At 50.4% G+C, this 25,913-nt stretch overlaps 1 protein-coding gene and 1 non-coding gene across 18 annotated transcripts; both read right to left on the reverse strand.

Moving 5' to 3' along the window:
* CHD3 (chromodomain helicase DNA binding protein 3) lies at positions 1-25,685 on the reverse strand. 17 transcript variants are annotated; one of them, XM_036033070.1, is made up of 40 exons: positions 25,406-25,685; positions 20,752-20,864; positions 20,110-20,280; positions 19,734-19,855; positions 17,951-18,234; positions 17,588-17,718; positions 17,250-17,400; positions 16,887-17,062; positions 16,355-16,588; positions 15,977-16,180; positions 15,234-15,445; positions 14,394-14,525; positions 13,901-14,000; positions 13,054-13,245; positions 12,686-12,886; positions 12,177-12,314; positions 11,773-11,894; positions 11,447-11,620; positions 11,173-11,314; positions 10,812-10,943; positions 10,149-10,266; positions 9,804-9,928; positions 9,359-9,590; positions 8,895-9,061; positions 8,261-8,438; positions 7,760-7,825; positions 7,203-7,288; positions 6,925-7,058; positions 6,267-6,411; positions 5,690-5,852; positions 5,448-5,569; positions 5,209-5,344; positions 4,997-5,110; positions 4,691-4,819; positions 4,191-4,299; positions 3,864-3,996; positions 3,363-3,558; positions 2,110-2,273; positions 1,738-1,864; positions 1-1,258 (listed from the first exon to the last, which is right to left on the reverse strand). In XM_036033070.1, the coding sequence occupies exons 1-40, from the start codon at positions 25,668-25,670 to the stop codon at positions 1,137-1,139; spliced, it is 6,162 nt and encodes a 2,053-aa protein (XP_035888963.1). In that variant the 5' UTR covers positions 25,671-25,685; the 3' UTR covers positions 1-1,136. The 17 variants fall into 17 exon arrangements, with proteins under 17 accessions (XP_035888963.1, XP_035888948.1, XP_035888954.1 ...); XM_036033055.1 differs by having other exon boundaries at positions 3,317-3,558; positions 16,887-17,080; XM_036033061.1 differs by having other exon boundaries at positions 3,317-3,558; positions 4,997-5,098; positions 16,887-17,080; positions 17,250-17,388; positions 19,734-19,858.
* LOC114515446 lies at positions 6,661-6,800 on the reverse strand. The gene has a single exon (XR_003686194.1).
* Positions 25,686-25,913: the final 228 nt, after the last annotated feature.

Below are 25,913 nucleotides of genomic sequence, written 5' to 3' on the forward strand. Positions count from 1 at the left end.
GAAAGGAAAGTATAATTTATATGTACAACCAATAAACCTGATACAGAAGAGGGGACTGGGACAGACCAGGAGTGTGAAGAGACTGGGAAAGGGGCAGCAAGAAAGTGAAGGGGCAGCAAAGAGGAAGTGGGGGGTTCGCCATGCAAACTGCCACTCTCCTCAGCCCCTCCTGGGGAGCAAGTTATGCCCATGTCTCCCTAACCTGCCCTTATTATTTTGCTCTGGTCCCAAAAGTAAAGTAATCCCCTGATTAGGCCCCCTGCCTAACCCACTCAAATTTAGCCCACATTCAGGCCTTCAGGACGGATGGAAGTCCTCAAAAAACTTGAGCCCCAGAGCTGGGGGTCCCCCCAATACCTGGCCCATGTTTCCTCCTACCCTTTCTAGGTTACCTGGGTCTCTAGGGCAGATTGGGAAGCTCCTCTTTGGCTTGAGGGAGTATCGCCCAACCATTACTCTCTTTGTAGGGGTATTTCTTGGCCCCTGTGGAGGGGGTAAGATGCCCGACACAAGATGCCAGTACACAGGAGGTAACTGAGCCAGTGAATGGCGCCTTTATTCTGAGGCTGAACAGCAATTGACTCCCTTGTAACTGCTCCGCACTACTTGAGGAGAAGTAGGGAAAGGAAACATGCAGCCACCCCTCCTCTTCCCTTCCTCCCTCCCTGGGCTCATTGTCATCCCTATCTAAAGTCCCCCTCCTCTCTTCAAAGCTCCTTTCCCCCACCAAAGTTTCTAAAGGCCAGGCAATGCTAATCCCCCACTTCTGCACAAGATGGAGCTTATATTATATTGCAGGAATAAAGATTGGGGAGGATCCACTTTCCTCCCCACAACCATTTATTGAGAAGCTGTGTATGTTTGGCAGTGGAGGATAAAGGTACTTGGAAGACCCTGCTAACCCAGACCTCTTCTCACCAGCAGTCTTCAAAGCATGGTGGGAAAGGTGTGCGGGAGTGGAGAAAGACAAAGGGCTCTTCTTGAAGAGAGGAGTCACAGAGAGGGACAAAGGGGCTCCTAGCCCAGTGGTGGCCCAAGGGGTGGGGAAGGTGGAAGGTTGGCAGCAGGCCCCAGAGCCTGAGCTGGGGGTCGACCTCGGGCACGGGGCCTGGATGATGGGCAGGCCTGAGATCCAGTCAGTCGTCTATACAGATCACCTCCCCGGCTCGGGGCTCCTTCCGATCCAGCCCGTCTGACACCAATGCCCCCACCATTTCCTTCTCCTTCTTCACCAGCACTGGAGGGCCGTTGGTGGCGGCTGTTTGGGCAAAGGATAAGGAAGTGTCAATCCCTATTTCACTCCTAAACATCACTTTCTGACAACAGTATACTCTCATTTCCAAGTCACCTTATGCCACTTGCAATTGTCTGGGATAGTGGTAGGAAGACCAGGGCAACCCCTCTCCCTGATAGTCCCCTTTGTGCCGCATGATGGAACACATGTTCCAACTCTCACTACACCCCCTTTTCATTCATATTCTCTTTCCCTGAAATAACACAGATGGAGGAGGCTCAGGTAAGAGCTACCAAGCTGTAGAACTACTGAAACCCTGAATGAGGTTTGTGACAAAGGAAATGGAAGAGAAGCTAAGAAAGTATGAGAAGAAGAAAGCCCAGAACAATTTCTTTCCATAAAACACAGGGTTCTTCCAATGCAATGAGGTGGGCTGGAGCAACAAAAGGGTAGCTGAGCAGGGATAAGCTCAGAAAAGGAGGAATGAGAGGAAGTCAGCTGACCTGTGATGAAGGACCCTGCGGGCATCTGGCTGTAATTGGCGCCTGCGGCGGCCAGGGCCCCTACGGGAGCGGGACTGAAGGCTGCCCCGAACCCCGGAGGTGTAGCATAGGGACCTGGAGGAAACACCTGGAATAGAGAGCAAGATCAGGTTAGAAGGTCTACAGTCCAAGAGGAAAGAAGCTGCAGGGAAAACATTATGGGCCAAACTCCAGAACTACTGCAGGGTATAGCATACAGGCATGGAAACTCAAGGGTGAGGAATATGGTAGAGTGTATCGTTTTTCCATACTGTATAGGATTCAATGTACGTGTATGTATGTGTGCAGGAGGAGTACCAACAGGGGAATGCAGTTAGAGGGAAAGGGGGTTACCGGTGTGGGGTGAGGCTCCGTGCCCTTGCTGGCCAGCCGGCTGAGGATGCTGCGCTCTGACATCTGAAGGCGGGCTGCGATGGGGGGTATTCGAGACAGCGTGGCTGGCAGGCGGGTCACGTCTGCCTTCATGTCGCTCAGCAATTCCTCCAGCTGGTTCAGAACTGGGGCCCGGGCCACGGAGAAAGAAGGGCAAGCAAGAGAAAGACAGGCAAAGGAAGAGATGGAGCCAGGAAAAGAGATGAGGAGTCAGATGGACAGATAAAGTCAGAAAAAGAGAGCAAGAGGACACAGATGTCAAAGAACCAGAGAAGAAAATGACAGAAGTAGGCAGAAAAAGAGAGTGACTCGGTGGAAGGGGAGTAAGTGTCAGGTAAAGAGGCAGAGAGACCAGATCACCACATAGAGAGATGAGAGAAGAAAGGAGGAAAGGGATCATGGAGAAAAGGGAGACAGGGGAGGACAGTAGAAGACATGGGGGCGGGGAGTTGTCAGAACATCCCGTACTGGAAGAGTGAGGTTTTGGGGTTGGGGATGATGGGAAGGAAATAGTCAGGAGGCACGGGGAAAGTGGTGTCAAAGATTTAGGGATCAAGGTTTTAATATATAATGGGGGAGGGTGGTTAGAGGGTCAGCATTACAGATTCAAGGAATTAGAACAGGAATCAAAGGTTCCAAGAATCAGTCACTACATCAGATAGGATTAGACGGTTAAAGGGCTTTGGAATTTTATATTTTATTTTCAAGGTAAGAGGGTTTGGGAGGAAGGGGTGAAGGTCAGAGGGACGTTTCATGGAGTAGGGTCAGAGGGTTGGATGATGGTAGTTTCTGCCTTGTGGGGTGAATGAGATGTGAGGAATGTGATTTGTGGGATTGCAGATAAGGATTTTTGTGGGCTCTACACAGGCCAATATCCCAGGGAGGGTGCTATTAGCAGTATGGCAGGCATGTGGGTCAGCAAAGAAGTTCTGCCCTTTAGAGATGATGTGCAGTCTCATGGGGTTCTGGGGAGAAAGTCCCTCTTTTAAACACTGATGTGAATGTTACTTGGGCATAGATGAGGCCTGGCTGCACAAACCCTAGAGACTAAAAACCAAGGGGATGTCAGGTAGGTCATGGGTGGGGTTAGAGGTCAGAGGGGGATGGTTCAGAGGGAAAGGGGTCAGAGGGGTGGGAAGATTTTGAGGGATGCGGGGTGAAGACTTACGCAGCGTTGTGGGCCCTCCCCCGCGCGGGGCCGCCGCGGCCCTTACCCTTGTGCAGTACGGCGTTGGCCGGCTTGTTCCCCGCCAGCGACTCCTTGGAGAGGTGCTGGTGGCTCTCAGCCAGGCACTCGGCCTCGGCGAAGCGGGCGTGGAGGGCCATGGCGGGGTGCGCCGGCTCCTGCGATAGATTCAGGTAGGCCGCCCGCCGAAGCTGCTCCTCAATCACCAGCGCCTGCTCCAGGAGCTGAGGGCATGGGGAGAGGAGATTAGTGCAGGGATCTAGCAGTGAGTGGGTGGATGGAAGGCGAGAGGCAACACTGGAGAACACACTGCCCTCTCTGCTAGCTCAGGGAACCCCCAGCTCCACACCAATACCACCCCTAGCATCAGCCCAGGTCCAGACCACAGTCCCAAACATAAGGTTACACTCTGCTCTTAGCCTCAAGCATCACCACCATCCTCAAAGTGTTAAACCCTACAGTCCAACCAGTGGGCCCACCTCTGGCCCAACCCCTCTTCAACATAGTTCCCTTCTTCCCTCATCCCTACCTTGAATCTCCGGGCCAGAAATTTATTTTTCATCTCCAGAAAGTTTCCCTTATTGGCTTCAGTTTTAAATGGCTCATTGATAATGGCAAACTGAGCATCGTTCTGGATGTCCTGCCACCGTGCGTAGCCATGGCTGCCAATGAAGGAAGGGGACCATCAAGGAATTTAACAGGGCAGGGTTGGGCTATGGACACTTCTTCCTTTTAACTTGACCTCCCCCAAGTGTGGTACTATGTCCCCTTCCCTGGGTGTGGACACCTCTTCTCTGTGATTCCCTTTCCAGGTTGAGAGAGCCTTTTCCTTTCTTGTATTTCTACCAAAGGATACAGGACAATCCCAGCCAGAAGCCAATAGTCATGTCTTCGGTGCCAGATCTCATTGAGTTTCCCTGAGGAAATGGCTGCCCGTTCCTCATTCTGCCATAGTGTGTGAAGCTCTGAAAAGAGAATGGAAGATAGATGAGGTATCAGGAGTTTTCAAACCACATTCAGCCCAATAAACAGGGAGAGATGAGGGAACTGAATAGTGGTAGAGAACACTAAGAGCTCTTTATGAGGAACAAGTCAAGGTTAGGGTAGGGCTTGGAATAAAAGTAGTTACAAACAAAGTTCAAGTTAGAATTAAGAATAAAGGTATGATAAAGATAACTTTGGAGTGAGGAATAGACTTAAGAAGGCCTGAGGGCAAGGAGGAGAAATAGCATGCACCATTGCATGGGCAGGTACTTGGAATTAAAGGAGCAGAAAGCTGCTTCAGGCAAAATGAGAAACCCCACAAGGATGAGTAAATCCCAGTGAAAAATAGGTGGCAGTAAGAGGCGCCCCCACCTGTAAAGCCACCATCTGCAATATTGAACATGAACCGCGGCTTCTCTGCCTTCTCCTCACGTCGCCCATTGGATCGAGGCTCATCTCGAGGAGGCCCAGGTCGAAGCTCCCGGCCCCCTTTAATGTCTTCTGTTAGGGCAGATGGAGCCAAGCTCATACCTCAGAAGTCTCCTTCCAGGTCCCAAGACTACATACACCCTGTACTATTTTGGGACTTGTAACAGCTCTCCACCCAAGGCATTTGATCGCCCAGACTCCACCTCCCGATTCCCTCAGGTACCCAGGTCCAGTCTTTCCACCCATTACCTCTCTTGCCCAAATCCCCTGTTTCCCCTTCCGGCCTCTCCCTGTGTTCCTGTCCATCCAATGGCTTCTCCTCCCCCCTCTCTCCTGGCGTTGACTCTGTAGCTGTGGAAGGGGGTAAGGGACAGGAAGGGAGGATGTCACTCTCATTCCCTGACCCCAGAAGAGGGAAGCCCAAAATTCTAAGCCCATCACCCATAAGTCTATGCACCCACCTGACTTCTCTCTGTCCCCCCGGTACCCAGGTTCCGGCTCCATCTCTCCAGGTACCCCTAGCTCCTCATCCTCTACAGGAATCTTCCTTGACTCCAGCCGCTCCCCTAGTGATAAGGCGGGGCTGGGGGCATCAGCCTGGAAGACAACAATGGGTCTGGATGAACTGGAGGGCTACCAGACGCCTGGCCTCCAAGATCCCCCCACTTTCTCTCCTCAGGGGAGCCAGGGAGCCACATACTTCTGTGTCCATCTTCTCCCCAATTCTGCTATTCTTCTCTGGCTTCTCCTCCTGATTTTCAGCTTCATCCTTCTCAAGTGGTGTCCTTATGCCATCTCCTTTCTCACTTGGAGCTGGAGTAGCTACAGAGGGAAGGAAGAGTAAAGAAGGCAGAAACTCCCCCTTCTTGACTCCAACCACTCTGTGTCTGGTCCCATCAGATACTGGCCTCATCTTTTCTCCCGCCCTTATGGCCCAATTACCAGGTTTAGAGGTGCAAGGACTATTTGTAGCAGAAGCCTCAGGGGTGGTGGGAGACGTTTTGGTAGGAGACGAGGCTCTGGAGGAGCGCTTAGAGTCAGCACTTGGGTCAGGCATTAGCTCAGGCATCGACCAGCGCCCATTGATGTGCTCAAACTCCTGTACCTGATGGGAGAGGGGGAGTTGTAGACGCAGAATCTGCTTTGGCAATAGACACATAGGACACTCCAGTCCCCTCTGTCTCATCTCAAACCAGCCTGAGCTTGGAACTCAGGAATGCAAGGCAGAGGAGAGACAGGGCCCAGGAGGGACAGGGCCCAGGCAGCCAGCTTGGTTCTTTTCTCTCTTTTTTAAAAATTTTATTTATTTATTTTAGAGGAGAAGGGAGGGAGAAAGACAGGGAGAAAAACATCAATGTGTGGTTGCCTCTTGTGCGCCCCCTACGAGGGGACCTGGCCCACAACCCAGGCATGTGCCCTGACTAGGAATCAAACCGGTGATCTTTTGGTTCACAAGCCAGTACTTAATCCACCAGCCAGGGCTCCAGCTTGGTTCTTTCACTGAGGGGAAGACTGATACCTTTTTCTTGACGAGAGACATGACACCAATGCGGGTCAACACTTGCTGACGACTCAGGCCCTCCCGAGGGACCCCATCAGCAAATGTTTCAGAGCCGTCTGCCCCGGGCTCACAGAGATGGCGCATGAACAAAGACACATAGGCCCTAAGGAGCATGGGGATAGAGAGTGGGTTAGAAAAGCCTTGAGTCGCACAAGAATTACAGAACCCCTCAACCTTAAACTCCCCAGGTGCCTCCAGGGGTCCTCCCCTGAGCCTCTCCAAATCCTAAGCCTCATCTGCCCCTCCCCTTATTCTTCTACTGTCTCCTTGGCTTTGGTACTTTGTTCGTAGGCCCCATCAGTCAGCTCTTCATCCTTTCCACCAGCTCCCTGCCTGGTTATTGTGGCCAAGTAAATGTGAGGCGAGGACAGTCCAGGTGAGGCTCCTCTCTTAACCACCTCTCCCACAGGGAAGGAAGCCTGGCCTCTCTACTCTAAGCTCGTCTGAGGGAGGGTGGGTCAGGCTAAGCCCACCCTCCAGGAAACGGAGCCAGGAACGGCAGGGAGCATGATGATCAGTTGAGTAAGATCACATCATATGGTGGCCAAGAGGAAGAAAGTAACACCCAAAGCTCTTACCCTTTCATCCAACTCTGTCCCGTATCACCCACACTCACTTGAACTCCTTCTCAGTCTTGCCCCTTAGGTCTCGCACCAGCCACTGAGTGGTGAAGGCATCTTGCGGCGGCATCCCCCAGCGCATCACAGCATTGAGGAAAGCCTTCCGCTGACGGGTGTTGAATCCCAACACCTGAGAATGGGGGAGAGGAGGGAGCGGGTAATGGTGTCCAGGCATCTCATTTCTTGGTCCTTCCTCCCCTCAGTGACTCAATTTCCAACCCTCAACTTTCATTCTCTTCTTAGGGAATTCTCGAGGCCCGGACCCAGCTCTCACCTCAATGTTGCCCCCAACTCGAGCCAACAGTGGAGGCAGTGGCTTATCCTTTTCATTCCGGAGCTGCCTCTTTGACTGTCGACGTCCTGGGCAGGGGTGACCCCAGTTAGTAGATCCACAACATCTTCCACCCCTCAGTCCTTCCCAACACCCCATTCCCACAAGATCCAAAACTCAGGTAGGGCCTGTGTCATGTCTGAGGTATTTCTAATTTTCTTCCAAGCACTTTCAGAACTACTAACTCAGCAGGTCTAAAAGAATCAAGTGATATTGAAAAAATTAATAGTAAACACTTGATGTAAGAAAAATTACTGATGGGAATGTAAAATGATGTAACCTTTCTTGATCTTTCATTTAGGAATCTAAGCCTGTGTGGTTATATACTCCAAATTTTAACAGTGGTGAGATTAGCGATATTTCTTCCTTTCTGCTTATCCATAATCTTTACTTTTTTTTCTACACAAAAGCATTCATTTACATAAAAACAGTGGGCTTAAAGGACAATACGAAGTGAAATGGGAAGAGATGTCGTAGAAAGTCAAGAAAACAGATGCTACCTTCAGGACGCTCATCAAAGTCTTCATCCTCCTCCTCTGATCCCACCGAGTATTCCGACTGGTTATCTGAGAAGGGAAAGGGTGCAGTGGTCACTGATGGCTCCCTGGACAAGCCCCTTCCACCTGGACACCTCCAGAGGATGCTGGATGACTGCCCGCAGCCTAACTTTGGGAGGACCATATACCATGAACCATGTCCACTTACCACCCACCTTGTCTCTGGGCACCTCCTGAATCCTGTGTAACCCACAAAAACTCCTGGATGTCCATGTGAGCCCTCCACAACCACCAAGTAGCTTAGATCACCTGCAAATCCTCCTGGCCTCTGGGTAGCTCCTACTGATCCTTCCTAATCTCTTTCCCTTTTAGTAAGGAAAGCCCTGTCCCCTAGGCCTCTCTTTCCAACTAAATGCCCCTGGCCTCCAGGCCCCTCCTCACCACTCTTTGCTTCTCAGTTTCTGCATGGGGGGGACGGGGTGGGCAAGGAGAGACAGTACTCACCTTGGTCTTCCTGAGCCGCATCATTGTAGTTAACTTGCTTGCGAACCCGCTTGCCCTTGCCAAGATTCCGGGCTAGGTCTTCCTGTTGTTGTTCATAGTGATGCCTTAGTAGCTTTTCCCAGTAGTCAGGATCCACATTCTCCTCCTGCTTGATGATCTCTCGTTCTATCTCCTCAATCTGTACAGCAACAGGATGAATGCTAGTGGGTTCCCTTTTAACCCAGGCCTTTCCTCCTGCCTCTTAGTTCTCAACTCTTGTGTAAATTTCCTGGACATCGCACATTTTTCTTTTCCTTATCTCTAACCTTCAATATGCTTTTTCTCATTATTTCCCTTTCCTAACCTCTCCTCTAGTACCCTCTGTGTCCCTCCTGCTCTGTCTCAGAAGGTACCCTTCCATGTTTATCAGTGCTTTCTGTGCCTAAGTGTTTCTCCAAAGCCCAATATCACCCATTAGACTAAGAAGTTGTTTGTGGTCTACTACTGCTCTTTGCTGGGCACTATGGTAAAAGATCGTATTTTAAAAAAAGAAAAAAACGAGAGGAAGGGGGATCCTCCTACTTCAAGGTCCAGCAAAGGAAACTGCCCTTTAGAGTCAGCCCAGGACAGACAGCATCTAGGCCCAGCCTCTCACCTTGTCTTCCTCCCGCACCACATACTGGGCCACCTTGAACGAACTGAGGTATTCGTTCATGTTCTGCACGTCTGTGTCCTCAGTTGCATCCTGGTTCCGGTCCAACAGACGAGCAATGGCCTCATTGTCATAGTGAATCACACTGCTATCCTCCTCCTTGTTCTCCCCTGTTGGAGATGAGGAATAAGAGGGAACTCTTGAGTTCCAACCAGAACCTCAGGCAGAACTTTTAAAAGATCACAGGAAAGCATTCTACTTTGCTTCCCTTCCACAGGAGTTCTAGAGAAGGCTCTTTCCCCAGAAATCAATGTAGCAATTTGTTGTTTTCAACCCTACATATCAGGAAAGAGGCCAACCTTCCTCCATAGACTAAACAGAGGCGTTTGTCTTCAAGGGTTTCAGAAGAGAAGTACTCACAGGAAAGCAGGTGCCAGTTTCCAGGGAGCTGCAAAAGAGGTTCTCACCCTCATTTTCGTCCTTAAATAGCTCCTCAGTGCCAAATTTGAGGATGTCATCCAGCTCCTGCTTGGACATGGAGCCTGCCTTGGAGCCCAGCCCAGGCCGCACCACCAGATGTGTGAGCATCATCTTTCTCTTGGCCACTTGTGTGATTCGCTCTTCCACTGATGCACGAGTCACAAACCGGTAAATCATTACTTTGTTGGCCTGGCCAATCCTATGAGCCCGGCTAAAAGCCTGCAGGGGGCAGAGAAAGTGTGGATGGGCCAGGGGAGTGGAGGAGAAAATGCTACCCACATGCTCAGGAAGGAGGCTAGCAGGAAAGTCTTCAACCACCGCCCCTCTCCCCTACCAAGAGGTTTATTTCTGACCCCAGAATGCAACACCCTCCTCCGTGAACTCATGTGTCCTTGCCAAATGGTGCAGGAGCTCTAGGAGGCGAGTTCCCACCTGGATGTCATTATGAGGATTCCAGTCAGAATCGAAGATGATGACAGTGTCTGCAGTGGCCAGATTGATGCCCAAGCCCCCAGCTCGGGTCGACAAGAGAAAGCAGAATTGTTGGGCCCCAGGAGCTAGGAGGTGTGAATTAGGAGATCAGGCTTTTCTTGTAGCCAGTAATTCAGTCTACCTGCTCCTAGGTGTTCTCTGACTACAACCAACCAACCATGTCCCAAACTCAAAAGCTCAAGTAGCTAATATCCTCCCAGGCCAGGCCCCTCCCAGCCCAGCACCTAGGCACAGGTTTCTCAGGCCTCCCACACATAGCAGGAACCAAGGTATCTCCCCACTTACCATTGAATCTATCGATGGCCTCCTGCCTCAGGGCACCAGTGATGCCACCATCAATGCGCTCATATTTGTAGCCTTCATAGTCTAAGAAGTCCTCCAGTAAGTCTAACATTTTGGTCATCTAGAGCAAAGGAAAAGAAGTGAGTCCAGAATGAGGAGGCAGTGGTGTACCCTGTCTGCTCTGACTACCCGTTTACTCTCTCAACCCCAGTCTTTACACTTGTACCCCTGCATTCCCATTTCCCCTGGTGCTGTTTTTGCCACCCCCAACACTCCCTCATTCTATTTTTGTCAAAACATCTTGCTTTCTCCTAAGGCAGAACGTCTTCTCTGAAACCCATGAAAAGGTTTTAAAGGAACCTATGAGCCCCCTGAATATCTGTACACAATTATATAATAGTGCAGCTTTCGTCAAGTGTGGACCCAGAGCTTTCATCAGATTTCCAAAAGGTCTGTGCTCTCCTCTCCAATAAGGTTAAGAAATAGTACCAGTCCCCAAATTGAACTACAATTTCCAAAGAACAGAGATCAGAAGCCAAGAGGAACTTGCTATACTAGAAATTCTTAAGGGTGTAATCTCCTAACTTTTCAAACTATGGCAGGCACAGGAATGAAAGAGATAAGGGATTAGTCTGATGGTGAGAATGAGCTACAGGGAGGGGTCACCTGTGAGAAGATAAGCACTCTGTGTCCTTGCTCCTTTAGCTTCCGCAGCATCTTCTGCAGCAGCATGAGCTTTCCAGATGCCTTAATAAGTGCCCCACCCTCATAAGCCCCACTGGGGAGTTTTGGGGACTCCTGAAAAAATGGAGAAAGGAGAAGAGAATCAAGAAACATGGCCCTGTATTCTGACTGTGCCTAGGAAGCTAGAAGCCCAAATCCAGTCTTCACACCTTTTACATTCCTGCTCTTCTCAGAAATCCAGTCCCCCTGGCCTCCCAGCCCAGCTTCAGTTAGCCCTGTGCTCAATTCCTCCACTTTTAGAAAGCTAGGCATTTATTAATCAGTTCCCAGCTCTTGTATCTACCATAGCAGCCACAGGAAAGAGGTATGGATGGTTGCAGCACTTCTTAAGATCCATCATGATGTTAAGCAGAGACACTTGGTTCCCACCACCTCGTGAATTCAAGGCCTCAAAATTTCGAGTCAGGATATACTTGTAGTATTTCCTAAAGACCAGGGTGAGGGTATAGAAGAGACATAAAGGAAGTAATTATGATGTTGCACTTGATCACCAACTCCTGCAAGGCTGCCAACAAATCCCCAACCCCCTAGTCCAGGTAACCCGCCTTGCATCTCACTTCTGCATGGGACTCAGCTCCACTCGAACAATGAGCTCTGTCTTGGCTGGCATGTTCTTGAAGACATCAGCCTTGAGCCTCCGCAGCATATGTGGCCCCAGCAAATCATGAAGTTTTTTAATCTGGTCTTCTTTGGATATGTCTGCAAACTCCTCTAGGAAGCCCTCCAGGTTGCTAGTAGCCAGAAGGAGACAAGAAAATGAACAGCCGTCAGGTTCTTTGCCTCTGATCTCAGGCTTTGTTGTTCACTTCAGATGAATCCTCCACCCACTTGCTTTAGCCCGTCTGTCTCTCATTTTTGCAGACTACCCTAAGGAGCTACTTACTTAAACCTCTCTGGGGTAAGGAAGTTCAGCAGATGGAAAAGCTCCTCCAGATTGTTTTGCAATGGAGTCCCTGTCAGCAGTAATTTATGATCTATCTTGTAGCCATTGAGGACCCTGAAAAACTAGATAATGGGGCAAGGAAAGACAGGAGAAAGGGTCCATCAGCAGCAAGTGGTTGGTGCAAAGTATCAACATTTTCCTGCCTCCGGCTTCCATCTCCTTCAGGATTAGAGGCCCCAAATCCCTAGTCCTCACTCTCTTCCAACCTGAACTTCTCCCCAGAAGTTTCCCAGGCATCTTGCCTCCTGGACTAACAAAAAGTCCCTGGAACTTAAAATATTTTAGGACTAAGGCAAGTAGGAATCCACAACCTCAAGATTCTAAAATCAGACTATCTCACTCACCTTGGACTGGTTGTTTTTGAGTCGATGGGCCTCATCCACAACGAGGCAGGCCCAGCGGATGGAGCCAAGTGCTGCCTGATCAATGGTGATAAGCTCATACGATGTCAGGAGAACATGGAACTTCACTTGTGCCTCCCTCTGCCAACACAACATCATCCATTCAGCTGCCACCAGACATCCCAACACCTAGACCTCCACCCCCATTCTTTACCAGGACACCCTGTCCCGATGATGATTCCCAAAGGGAGCCAGTGATCCTGTCCTCCAACTCTGACTCTATGCAGGGTTCACTGAACATGGTCCCAAAACTTTCAACACATGCCCAGTATTGACAGATCCATGCACACCCCTGAGAGTATCTCCTACATCTCCAGGGTAGGAATGTAGAGGTGTGAGGGTGGGTAAAGGAGGTAGAAAGCTGAGTAAGGAATAAAGGAACTGAAATCCTGGTTAGGGCAAAGAAAGGACAGATCTGAAGATCTTAGAGGATGTGAGGGAGAGGGGCTTACCTTCATCTTAAAAGCTTTCTTGCCACCTTTGATGGCATTGTCTTCAAAGGAAAACTCATTCTCACGAATGATGGCTCGGCTGTCCTTATCACCCGTGTACGTCACCACGTAGAATTTGGGTGCCCACATCTGGAACTCCCGCTCCCAGTTAATAATAGTAGAGAGTGGGGCACTCACCAGGAAGGGACCCTTTGTGTGGCCCTGGGAGTAGAGGGCAGAGGAAACTATTAGTCTAGGTTGTATACCCCAGTTCTCTGCCTGCCACACCCTCCCCCGCATCCTGTGCTCTCCTCCTCCACTCCCACATTCCCCAGTCCAGGCTAGGTGTCGGCCTGGCCATCCCCCTCAAAGGCTCTAGAATCCAGCACCTCCTTATAGAGTGAGTAGAGGAAGACGATGGTTTGTATGGTCTTGCCCAGCCCCATCTCATCAGCCAGAATGGTGTCAGTGCCCTGGGCCCATGAGAAGCGTAGCCAGTTCAACCCTTCCAGCTGATACATGTGCAGTGTGCCTCCAGTGGCTGTGATAAACCGCGGCTGAGTCTCGTATTTCACTGTAGGCTATAGAGTCAAGAAGTCAAAAAGCTCAATGGGAACTGTCAGCTGTTCTGGTCTTGATCTCCTCTTTCCCCCCTCCTCCCTGGCACTGATACCAAGTTGGATTACAATTCCCTCCACTACAGCCTGAGCTCATGAAAGTTCTAGTCTTTAGTTCCTCCCTCTCATTCCTTAAAACAACAGCCAGCAGCACTGTGAGGGAAGAAACTAGTTGAAGAGCCCTGTGTGCTGCTGTCCGTAGTGGTTCTCCCATTCTTATGCCAAAATTCCTAGCCACTCTTAAGACAAGACTGAGCCCTGGCTGGCGTAGCTCAGTGGATTGAGCGCGGGCTGGGAACCAAAGTGTCCCAGGTTCGATTCCCAGCCAGGGTACATTCCTGGGTTGCAGGCCAGAACCCCCAGCAACCGCACATTGATGTCTGTCTGTCTATCTATCTATCTATCTCCCTCCCTTCCCTCTCTAAAAATAAATAAATAAAATCTTAAAAAAAAAAAAAAAGAGTATTTAAAAAAAAAAAAAAAAGACAAGACTGAATATTGAAGGAAGAACTACTATTCAAAGACATTGAAACTCTGGGACATTCTTTCAGTAACCCCTGGGAAATACTCCATCACCATGGCTCCAGAAATGGGAGAAAGGCCAAGTGAGAAGACTTACATCGTTAGTAGGAGAATTGGGAGGCCCATCACCCTGCAACTCCTTCTTCTTCTTCTTATACTTGCGGGGCTGGGCAGGGTCCTCTCCCATAATTAGTTCTCTGGCAAAAGAGTGGGTCCTGAGTGAGGCCTGGGCCTTAGTACCCCCTCTCACTCTTCTAAACCAGTTCTAGACCTGTCCCCACCTTCCCATAACCTACATTCTCTACCATTTCCTTCCTCCCAGGCTTTTTACCCTCACACCCCTTGGATTTCACCTCTACAACTAACCCTCCTTACTCCTGAGCATCCTCTTTCCCATTACTCAGGCTAAATCTCTCATCCTCGTGCTGCCTTTTCACCAATCCTAATCCTAACCCCAAATAACCTAGCCCAGAATCCCAAAGCCCTAAATTCTAGATTGGGTCTGTCCCTACTGCACCTCATTTTATGTTGGAGATTTAGCTTTGTCCCTATCCTCAGGCTCCCTCTAACCCATGACATGGCTCCCTCACCGGTGTCTCCAGTAGCTTTGCTTATGGTCTTCATATTCGGGGATGTTCATTTCATCTTCCTCCCATGTAGACTGGTCATACGGTAAATCCCTCCATTTTACTAGGTAGTGGTAATTCCCCTTTTTATCCACACTGTGGGACAGGAGGAGAAAAATAATGTGGATCACAAGTAGGAAAAAGCCGTAATAAACACAACTATCAGCAAACACACATAATTTGTCACCTAATCCTTAATGCTGGCCACTAGAAGGAAGTTCAGAATGGCTGAAACACTACTTTAGCTTTTTCAGGATGGCTTCCTAAAATCAACTATCAAAAAACACCCCTAGGCTTCAATACCATTTGTTCATCCAATCTGTATTTACTAAGCATATACTATATGCCAGGCACTGGTGATTTAGCAATGAACGGAACAGACAAAGGATTCTATTCTCATGAAGCTCATATTCTACTGGGGAAGAGAGCAATGAAGTAGAAAAATAAATATATACTATAACATTAGGCAATAGTAAGTACCATGAAGAAAGAAATACAAGAAACACTGAATGAATCACATTTTCCACGCTTTGCTTTCATGCCTGATACCCAGACTCAGGTGTCATTTCTTATGCTACTAGAGATTAAAAGACCACAATGACAAAAGAGTCAGTGCTGGGCTGGACTTTGCTCCTGGTTTCTCTCATCCTCACGGAAGAAACAGGACCAAAAGGACTGAAACTATAGCAGGAGTTATTCAGATAGATCAATTATTTGGTTAGTTAACAAATTACTAGCATGGGGCCATAACTGCAACTAGTGGCATACCCCAGGATCAAGGCCTTCCCATGGACCAAGATTCACCTGTGGTTGATGATGCGGTGAACTGTCATCCACTCTGGCTTGATACCAAAACGATAGTACTTCTCCTCCATCTCGGCATAGTGCGGATCTTTCACCTTACGCTTGTCGCTCTTCCCATCATCCTCACCAGAGCCATAGTCCAGGGGTGGGGGTTCATCCATGTCATTCTTCCGTTGGTAGTTTCGGTACATGACCAAGTGGAAGATTTCCAGCTGATGAAGCATAGAGGAAGTAGAGGGGAGAAATAATCCCATCATCCAGAGAGAACAAAGAGAAGTGGGAAGAAGCTACCAGGGGAAGTGACATGGAAAAGGAAACTATGAAAGGGGTGTGATAAGACACATAATAAATTAAAGCCAAAGCAGGAGAATACAATGAAACAGACAGAACAGAGTCAGGATGTGGGTGGGGATGCAGTAAGCAAAAGAAGACAGGGAATAGATTTATTCAGATTGAGAATACAGGTAAAACATGGTTAAAGATAGATAAGGAGAGAGATGGAATCAAGGAAGACTATGTTATATCTAAGGGAAAAAAATCTAAGAAAGACGGACAGAAAGGACTAGAGACCCAAAGCACCACATATGCAAACTAAGGAAGTAGGTACAGTGTGAGGACTAGAGGCCTGAAGTGAGGGAAAGCAAAGTTTGTATATATGAAAGAACAGAGAACAGAGGAGTGAGAGACAGTGAGAACGGCAGCAATGGGGTCACCGGACAGGGGGAAAGACGAGACCCTTGTACCTGAAGCTCCTTGGCCCAGGAGCAGTGCCAGTAGGATAGTCCTACCCACTTGACAAAGAATTCTCGCTCTGATCTGCCTTGAAGAGGACGAGGAGGTGGGGCATCTGGATTCCCATCTGCCTGTTGGGGGGCTGGCATTGCCACGGGTGGCTCCCCCCACCGCCAATGCAGGATCTTCTGCACACGGCCTTTCAGCACAGGGCACTATGGGATGGACACACACGAGGAGGAAGGAAAGAGGCAGAAAGAACCCATCAGGGGTCCCACCAGGAAATCAAAGGCTAATTGTGGGGAGTAGAGAAAGAGCTAAACATCTGGGACCCAGAGATGGGGAAGGAGTTGGGCTGACAGTCAACACTGAGAGATGGGTACACTCACTGTGCATCGGGGACACAGCCATTCACCGTTGGGGATGTCAGGCAGGGGTGGGTTCAGACAATGAATGTGGTAGGAGGAGATGCAAGCGTCACAGCACAAGAGCTCCCCACCATCCTTGCACACACGGCAGTACTCCATGTGATCATCTTCTTCCTCCTTCTCCCCTTCTTCTTCTCCCTCCTCTTCATATTCTTCCTCCTCCTCCTTGGCCTCCCACTGTACCCCCTCCTTCTCCTGGGAGGCCAAGGACAGACACAGAGACAGAGAGACAGAAGAAAGGAAACAGGAGTGAGATTGGAAAAAGAGGCAAAGATGGAAAATTGGTGGGAACACAGGAACAGGACATATCAGTTTCTAAAAATGTTGATGTGGGAGGGCGAAGGGATGAGGAGAGAAACGAACTACAATCCTGGTCATTTAAACATCTGTTACTGATAAACCATCTGGGCATAGGAAGAGGACAACTGAGACAAAGGAGGAAACAGACAGGTGGGTCCTTGAGGGCTGTAAGATGTTGGCACCAGGTACTCACACAGTGGGGGCAGCTCCATTTGCCCTCAGGAGCTCGGTCAAGCTCAGGATCAAGGCAGACGAGGTGGTAGGCACGAGGGCAGGTGTCGCACAGAATAATTTCCCCACCCTGCTGGCACACCTCACAGTAATCCTGGTGATCCGTCTCGTAGCCATCAACCTCCTCCTCCCCGGCCACTGCAGGACAGCCCAGGACTGTCATAAACCCCAGTAGAGGCAAAGGAACAGAGAGAAAGAAAGAGGGATTGGGGGAGGGGAGAGAGAGAAGGGTTGAATAAAGAAATCAAAATTGAAAATAAGGAAGACAACGAAGGAATGAGAAGAAAGTAAACTGACAGGATAACATACAGCTAACACCTCTTACCCTTTTTCTTTTTCCTTCCTGGCCGGCCTCTCTTTAGTTTCTTGGTGCGGACAGGGCCATCAGGCCGGCCTGAGGCACTGTGGACACTGCCACTGTCCAGGTCTGACTCCTCAGCTTCTGGTTCGGGGCCCTCATCACTCTGAAATACATACTACCCATAGCCCCATGGCTGTCAGGGAGATTAACTTGATTCCATTCCCCTCCCCTTGGCCTCTGGCTCCCACTCCAGCTTCCCTTATGGACCTGTGTATGAACCTCCAGCTCTTGACCCCTCACCCCTGGTGTACAGCGAACAGAGAGGACCCCAGGTGTAGAACAAACAGGGAGAAGCTACTCACTGAGCCTCCTTTCTTCCTCTTGCCACCCAGAAGCCCTAGTTTGATTTTGAGTGGTGCCATCTTCTTTCCCCGAAGCCTCTTGCGTCCATCAGGCACTCGGGGGCTCTTACTTCGCCTCTTATGGCCTGGACCTGAAAGAGGAGTGGAAATGAAGGAAAAAAGCAGAGGTCATGACATTCTGGAATAATGGAGGTCACAGGGGCCTCAGGACTCCTCTGTGGGTTATGGTTTCACTGAGACCCCTTCCTGGAAAGTATTTCTCTTGCAACAATCAGGACTGAGAAGACAGAAGAGTTCTAGAATATCCTTGAGAACATGCAGTTTGGAGAGTGGGGTGACAGTTGTTCGAAGAGGGTTTCTTACCTTTGCCCTCTTTGGTTTTGGCTCTTCGGATGGGTAGGGGCTGGATATCAGCAGCAGGTGGGGGTGGAAGGGCAGGGGATCCGGAAGGTGCTATAGGGGTGGCCGATGAGACAGCAGCTGACACCTGCTCAGCTACAGCTGCAGCTGCAGCAGCCGCTGCCGCCGCCACAGCTGCTGCCGACCCCTTGAAGGGGTTATTGGCACTGAACTCTCTCCACTTGGCCCCAAGGATGGTCATCATCTTAGACATTGGGATCTTAGGGTTCTTCTTAGCAATTAGGGGCCTGTAAATATAGAAGAAGACTTGGACCCTCCACATGGATGGTCTGGGAATACTGCCATTTCCCCTCATCAATTAAGTCTATGTACAAGCTAGGATTCCTGAGTGGTGAAAATATGTCCTCTTAAGAATAACATCAGCCCTGACTGGTATAACTCAGTGGGTTGGGTATCGTCCCATAGGCTGAAAGTTTGCTCATTTGATTCCTAGTCAGGGCCTATGCCTGGGTTGTGGGCCAGGTCCCCAGTTGAGGGTGTGTGTGCAAGAAGCAACCAGTAGATGTTTCTCTCACACATTGGTGCTTCCCTCTTTCTTCCTTCCTTCCCCTCTCGAAAAGTAAATAAAATCTTTTAAAAAAAAGAATAACATCAATTTGAAAATAAAAGAGATTTTGAAAATAAAAAAAGATGAAAAGAACAAAAAGTATTTCAATAAAGAAATAGAAACAAAATAAAACTTAAATGCACAGAAGGTAAAAAATGATGAAAATGACACCAATAAAAATGCTTTACTTTTAAATACTACTTTACAATTCATAAAATACTTTCATATACATTATCTTATTTCATTTTCACAATGATACTATCTATGAGTTGCTATTTTCTAACAAGTTTCATGGGCCCCAAAGAAAGATCCCATCAGATGGAGTCTAACAGACCATCCTGTCCTTCTCTGCAGTGGGGTGACAGGCTCTTATGGGGACATGGGTGATCATGGTGCTAACAAAAGCACTGTCTTTAGCAGTGAGGTGGGTGAAAGAGTAGTACTAATGACAGTTGCCAGGTATTGAACACTCCCTAAAAGCCAGGCACTGACTGTACTGGGCTTTCCATTCATTATCCCATCAAATCCCCACAAGACTCCTATGAGGTCCATACTGTGATATCTGTTTTAGAAATGTGAAACCAAAGATTAAAGAAGTAATTTGCCCAAGATGATACTAGGACCTGAACTTCAGTAGGCTGACTCCAGAGCCCTGAACTACTATGTTAAAGTACCTGCTCCCTAAAAAGCAACTCTGCTATTTTATACTTTACTTGGGAGCCATTGAAGCCCAGGTCCTGATACTAGCCATGCGTCCTCCATTACTACTGGGGCCTGAGGTAGGGGCCAAGGACTTGATAACTGAGCAAAAAAAAATGGAGAATGCTGATGTTCTCTCTCAGCTCCAGTATAGGGAGAAGTCACGCAAGGGAAACAAATGCTTTGAGCAAGAGGACTATCAGTCTTCACTATATTTCATCACTAGAGCATTTTCTAACCTAGTGCTGGCATTATGAAACGTGCCCCCCCCCCCCCCCCAAACCATGAAGCGTTCCTGACTGGGGTCCCTGGAGCCTTAGAAGTCTAGGAATTAGCCAAAATTGCATGTGGAATTTTGTGAGTATGTGCTATGAATTTCTCTGGATACCAGTTTCTTAGCTTTTATCATATTCCAGAGGGGCCAAGGCCTCCCCCAAATAAAAAGTGTCTATTCTCAAGGACTCTCCAGTCCCACCACACCTCATGAACTGGCTAAAAGCTTTGTAGTTGGTAAGTGTGTGGTAATCCTCCTCAGAGAACACATGCTCCACATCCTCCAGGCCCCAGGTCAGAAGCAGAGTTGCTGATGACTTCTGTTCTACCTGCTGGGAAAGACCAGGCTTCAGTGAGGTGGGCGCCTCTTCAGCTGTTATCCTAGGCCCCCAACATGGCTCCTCTATATACGCACCAGCTTCCCTGGGCTTTCTGTGTCCTTTTCCATGCCATTCTCTAGCCCCAACCCCACCCTTCACCTTTTATAGCCTCTCCACTTAAGGATCCATCCCCCCTGGGGCTCTTTCTCCTCACATCTGTCTTTAATACTGATTTCTCCCCCTTACTCCCTAATTCTACTCACCTTTTGCCCCCCATCTCCCTCCCCCTTTTTCCTCCGCTTTGTCTTCTTCTCCTTTTTTTCTCGGTGCTTCCGCCTCCGCTTCCGACCTGGTCCAGTTCCATATTCACTGCCTCCACTCTCTGACTTCTCCCGGTACTCATCTCGCTCAGAGCCAAATTCCTCTTCACTGTCCTAAGGAAGAGAAATAAAAATAACATTTCTTCAGCCCTACCATGTGCCAGGAACTGTTCTCAACACATAACACATATTATCTCTTTTAATTTTCACAACAATTCTATGAGACAATAATCTATTTTTATTTTTATTTATTTTCATTTTTTTACGGATGAGGGAACTGAGGCACAGAGAGCTAAATAAATTGCCCAAGAAAGCAGAGTACTGCTGGGTTCCAAATTCATGCAGTCTACCTCTAGAGCCTGTTCTTTCAACTGTTTCTCTCTGCTAGTCACATAGAAAACTGGGCTCTTCACTAGGTTGTAGTGAGTGATACATGAGATACAGGCCAGCAAGAGTGGGGAGGAGAAGTCAGGCTTCCCTCACTTCAGGATCCCCCCAACTGGTAATTAGGACCAGAAAACATTTAGGTCTCTGGGAATGGGTCTGCTGAGTGTTACTATGGAGACAGGAGTCCTTAACACTTACAAGCTTCTTGCGTTTTCGGGGTTTTCCTGGTTTGTTCTCCTTCTGTTTCTTGGGTCCTCGCTTTCTCTTCTTCACACCCAATGCTGAAGGTAGCAGCCGAATGTCATCCTTATCTTCGGAGCAGAGAACACCAGAAAACCTAAGCTTCTAGGTTCCCAGTCTATGCCACCCCTCGATCTCACCCTTCCTTACTTCCTCAGTTCCTACTTCCCACTCTCTAGGAACTCCCGCATTAACTCCTCCACACCTTGACCCCCCTTCACTAGATTCAGAGAGTCTTTCAAGTACTGTGGGATGCTCTGGTTCTGAATGGGAGATCAGGGGTCAGAAGGAAAGAGCAGCCAAACCACTCCCTTCTCTCCCCTCCTACTAACAAGGGACCAAGCTCTAGGTCATGGGCTCTGACTGTGGCAGGTCCTTTCAGTCGCCGCCAGGGCTCCTCCTGCCTTCCCAAACCTCACTTAGCCAGCTGGCATCCTGCCCAGGAACTAGGGAAGCCATGCCCAGCTGCTGGCCTGGCCTGACCCCAACACTTGGAGTGGGGAGACACAAGCTGGCAGCTCCCTAAGCCAGATGCTGAGAAGGGAGAGCCAAAGGTGGACACCTGGGTTCTCACACTAACACCGTGGGGCTCTGACATACTTTTTACAAAGAGGCAAGCCTCTATATTTCTGCAGATGATCACCCAGCCTCCTGTCACCCCAACCCTGGCCTGGAGGAAAAGAAATTCTCAGCTGGTCATTTTCACTTCTGGCCCACAGGATCACAGTGTCTGGCTCCTTCATTGCACCCTAACCCAACAGTAGGAAGTTTCCACAATTACCTAATTATCCTCCTCCCAAGCAGCCTGGAATCTGCTTTCAAATCTATTTCTATATCCCTGCTCCCTTTGAGAACTCTGGGGCCCTATCCTTTGTCCCTTGGCCTCACCCTTCATTTCCAAATTTACTTCCAGACATCCTGACCATTCATATGTAAACAGTATGGGAGACCCAGACAAAGATATAGACATAGACACATCCTACATATATATTCTCAAATGCACAAGCATAGCCTCACACTGATGAGCACAAATTAAGGGCAGCCTATACCTGCTTGCAGCAGGCTAGGTCCCTAACTTCCCAAATGTCTTTTATTTAGAGATTAAGGCTGGTTCTTCCCTGATGTCCATTGCCCCATTCTCCATGACCCCCACCAGTCTGTGGAGACTTAGGAGCCAGAGAGTTACTCCATGCAGAGGAAGACACTGATGCCACACAGACATGGAGCCCTGATTGGCTTCCCTCCCCCAGCAAGCACTAGACTAACCAGCCAGACCTGTCTTGCTCTGGCAGAGGTGGCTGTTGAAGAAGGAGGGGAAAGCCTGGGCTTGGCCCAGCCCCTTGCTCTAGGACACACAATCCTTTCTCCCACAACAGCCAAGGGAAAATTAGCCACAATTAACGCCAGAGGCCTCAGTTTCCATTGCCTCAGAGTCCCTCCAATGTTACTTCTCTTAACTGCTGCTGCATGCTGTGTCCTCTCCTGCAGGAAGACACTGTGGGATAGGGGGAGGGGAGGTGCCTGCAGAAAGCGACCCCGCCCCCCTCCGTGGGGGAAAGCAAAGTGAAAACACTAATGGAAAATAGGAAGTCAGTAAGACGCCAGGCCTCAGCAGCCAGCTCTCCCTAACCCCAGCGGCTTAGATTATTATGAATATGGAAACCGGGCTGCCCCGAGAGTGGCAAGGGCAGGCCAACTGGCTAAGGACCAGGGAAACCGCCTGGGTCACCACTAGCCGGGGGTGGGACACAAGCCCTGAGACCTCGCAGCCAGTTAAATCCACTCCCCACCACAGCAAGAGGTTCCCGAACTTGGGAAGACGACGGTGGTGGGAGAGGCTAAGCAGAATGGCGAGGAATGGAAAGGGAGGGCAATAAGGCAAATCTAAATCCCAACCTCTGTCTCACCAGCCACTCAATGCTGGCCTGGAGCCCAGACGCTCCCACAGGCCCGGCTCAGATCTCGGGAAGACGGCGCGGGAGGAGGGCGGGCGAAGAGCGAAAGGCGGAGCCTGGCAGCCAGAGAAAGCAGGAGGAGTCTCGCAACAAGCCTCACCTCCTGCCCGCCCCTCTTCTTCTAATCTCACCATCAATCTCTCACACATATATTTATTTTTTTCTCAAATTCCCCTCCTTCCCCCACAACGAACCACCATAATAGGCCTGCTGCACATGCGTATTACATGCAGGGGGTGGGTTTGTATCTTCAGACCTTTTGCAAAGAAACTACCAGAATTTTCCGCACCACCCACAATCATTCCCCACCCCCACTCCCAAGGAATCACATCTATATATTATGTTATATTATTTCTCTAGACTTGCCAGAAGGGGGAGGGAGAAGAAATGAGTTTTGGGCTTCCTTCTCCCTTCCCCCATCAATACGGAGTGCTATTATTTTAAACGTTTAACAATGTAAGGAGACTGAAGAGGGGGGAAGGGATAAAATTGGTCTTCGGTAAGAATGTAAAACAAAATGGTGAGAATCAAAGCAGTGAAAACGAAAAACAACAGAGAGCTCTAATATGCATAAATTCACATTCTATAAAAGGATGAGGGAGAGCAGCCCAAACAAATTTCCTTAGAGAAGGGTTATTTAGCCCACACTTATGGAGACAAATAATGAACAGACTACAAGTATTTTCCCAAAGTTTTACCTCAGAAAGTCATCTAAGGGGTGTATTGGGTCACTCATTTCACTGGAAGGGCTAAACGGGAGATAAAATTGCCCTGGGAGACAGAGGAGGGGGGTTTTCACTTTAAATAAGAAAATTTAAAAACATTTTATGTTTCCTCTGATCTATTCAGAAAGCAAAGAGAAAAAGGGGAGGGAGTATTGACACAAAGACCCTTCTCAACCTCAGATTCTTTAGTGCTCCTCTCTCACATACCTAAATCTGGAATCAAAGACTCCCAAATAACACATTCCAAGCTCGAAATGCAAATAGGTGACAGCTGCCAATCCCCTAACATAACCCCACATCCTTTCTTTCCCCTTGTTTTAGCCCCTCAGGCTGTTTTTCTGGCATCCTCCCTCCCTACAGTTCTTTATTCCTTTTCCCTCCTGCAAATCAATGGGCTCACTGGCATAACTTTCTAAAAACTTTTCTCTTTTCCAAAGAAACCTGGTGGTGGTGGTGGAGGGGGCTTTATCCTTATTTCCATCAGACACCATCCTCCTGTCCTCCTAATAAAGCACCTCACACTGCCTCAAAGGACGTACACCAGATAAGCCACAGATCAGTGTGACACTTTTACAAAGAACATGTTAGGCGTTTTGAAGTTTGGTGCATTCGTGCTGCATGGTACCAAGAGGCTTGGGGGTGTGGATATCCCCTTTCATTACCCAAGCAGAGGGTGAACACCCCAAAGATGCCCGCCTATCCTAAAGAAGACTAGAATAACTTCACTAGGAGGGTGGTCTGAGTGTGGCCATTGCTGGGCCCCTGGTGCGAGGCAGCGTTCTGTCCCCTCCACAACTGGAGGAACTGCTCGGAGTGCGCCAGGGACTTGTCATCCCCAGGAAGGAGTGCTGAGTGATGGTCAAGCTGCAGAACAGCTGGGTGGGCAGTTTACACCCCCCAAAGTGGTTAGGGTGTGGGTGGTTTCAGCGCCAGTGAGTGACAGTGAATGGCAGCCACGTGAGAGTCACAGCTGGGCAGCTCGGCCACCCCAGACTGACAGGGTCATGGGGGGGGGGGGGTGGAAGGGGGAGGCGCACTTGACACAAAAGAGCCTAGAGCAAAAGAGAGATAAAGGAGGTGGAACTGGGGGCATCTGGTTTCCCCAATTCCAGGTGCCTGCTCTTCCTATGACGAGCTGCGGGGAGCAGGGGTAGGAGCAAGTGATTCCAGGAAGTGGTCTGCGTGGAGTGTGGCCACCACCTGCCCCAGTCCTCAGCCGCCCACAAACATTCACACGACCCCTCCCCCACCGCACGCCCCTGAGTTGGCGGGCACAGAAGTCCCCGCAGGTGGGGGTCCGATGGACACCGCTTCCCCTGCCTTCCCAACTCCTGAGGGGAAAGGCTTAGGGCCGCGGTCTGCTCCACACGCAGAAACCCCACTTTACCTCAGTTCAACCCCAGCCGGGCCGGCGCCCGAGGGGTGCCCGCGCGGCCGCCCCTCCCCCACGCGCCCCTCCCCCACGCCGCCGTCCGGCCGCCAGGGTCTCCGCGGTCCCTCGTTCGGCCAAGGAGGGGGCCCTGGCTTCGCCTTGGCCGTTTCCTGCCTACCCCCTCCCCGCCGAGGGTAAAAAAAAAATATCTCCTCCTCCTCCTCCCCCGAAAGCCGCGACCGAGTGGCCCGGTCCGCGCGCGCAGCTCGCGCCCAGCGCTCTCCAGCCGGGGCGACGACGGCGGTGGCGGCGGCGGCGGCGGCGGCGGCGGAGGAGGGGTGCGGCGGGGGAGGGGAGGAGGCCCGGCCCCGCGGCCACCGCCGCTGCCCGCGGGGACCGCTCGGACCGCCCGAACCGCCACGGGCGATGGGCCCGAGACGGCGTTACGCATCCCGGATTCGCCTCGGTTCGGCCGCGCGGTGGGTGCCTCGCCCCCGCCCGGCCTTGCGCGCCGGCTCCTACTCTGGCTGGGGTGGGGGGTGAGTCGGGCGGCCGCTTACCTGGCGGCGGGGGCGGCGGCAGCGGTGGGGGCGGCGGCGGCGGCGGCGGGAAGAGGTGGCAGTCGGGGGGGCTGTGGCGGTCGCGGCCCCGGTCGTGGCCCGGCCCGCGCCCGAGTATTCCCTCGTCGTCGTCCTCATAGTCATCGTCGGCCGCCTCCACCTCCTCCTCCTCCTCCTCGTCGCCCTCTTCTTCCTCCTCTTCTTCCTCCTCCGACACCACCATCTCCTCCTCCTCCTCCTCCTCGTCCCTCAGAGGGGAAGCCATCCTGTGGCTCTGGCCCCCCCACCACCCCCCCACCCACCGCCCGCCCGCCTCCCCCACCGCTACCACCACCTCCTCCTCCTCCTCCTCCTCCTTCTCGGCGGCGGCGTCCTCCTCCTCCTCTCAGCCTCCCCCAGCCCCCCAAACCCCCGGGCCACCCCCCTCCAAAACCCCCACCCTCGGGGCCGCCGTCTGAGGAGGGGGGCCAAACCACCCCCAAAATTTTTCTTGGAAAAAATTAAGGAG

This window comes from Phyllostomus discolor, chromosome 8, assembly GCF_004126475.2.
Source record: "Phyllostomus discolor isolate MPI-MPIP mPhyDis1 chromosome 8, mPhyDis1.pri.v3, whole genome shotgun sequence".
NCBI lineage: Eukaryota > Metazoa > Chordata > Mammalia > Chiroptera > Phyllostomidae > Phyllostomus > Phyllostomus discolor.

Bases quoted from the DNA above. Each gene is read 5' to 3' on its own strand.
- CHD3 (XM_036033054.1), bottom strand. From the start codon at position 25,670: ATGGCTTCCCCTCTGAGGGACGAGGAGGAGGAGGAGGAGGAGATGGTG. The intron at 10,944-11,172 runs GTAGATACAAGA...CCATTTTTTCAG, and splicing joins TCTTTCCTGTGGCTGCTATG to GAGTCCCCAAAACTCCCCAG. The intron at 7,289-7,759 runs GTAGCATCTGTT...ACCCCTGCCCAG, and splicing joins CTTTGATGAGCGTCCTGAAG to GACGTCGACAGTCAAAGAGG.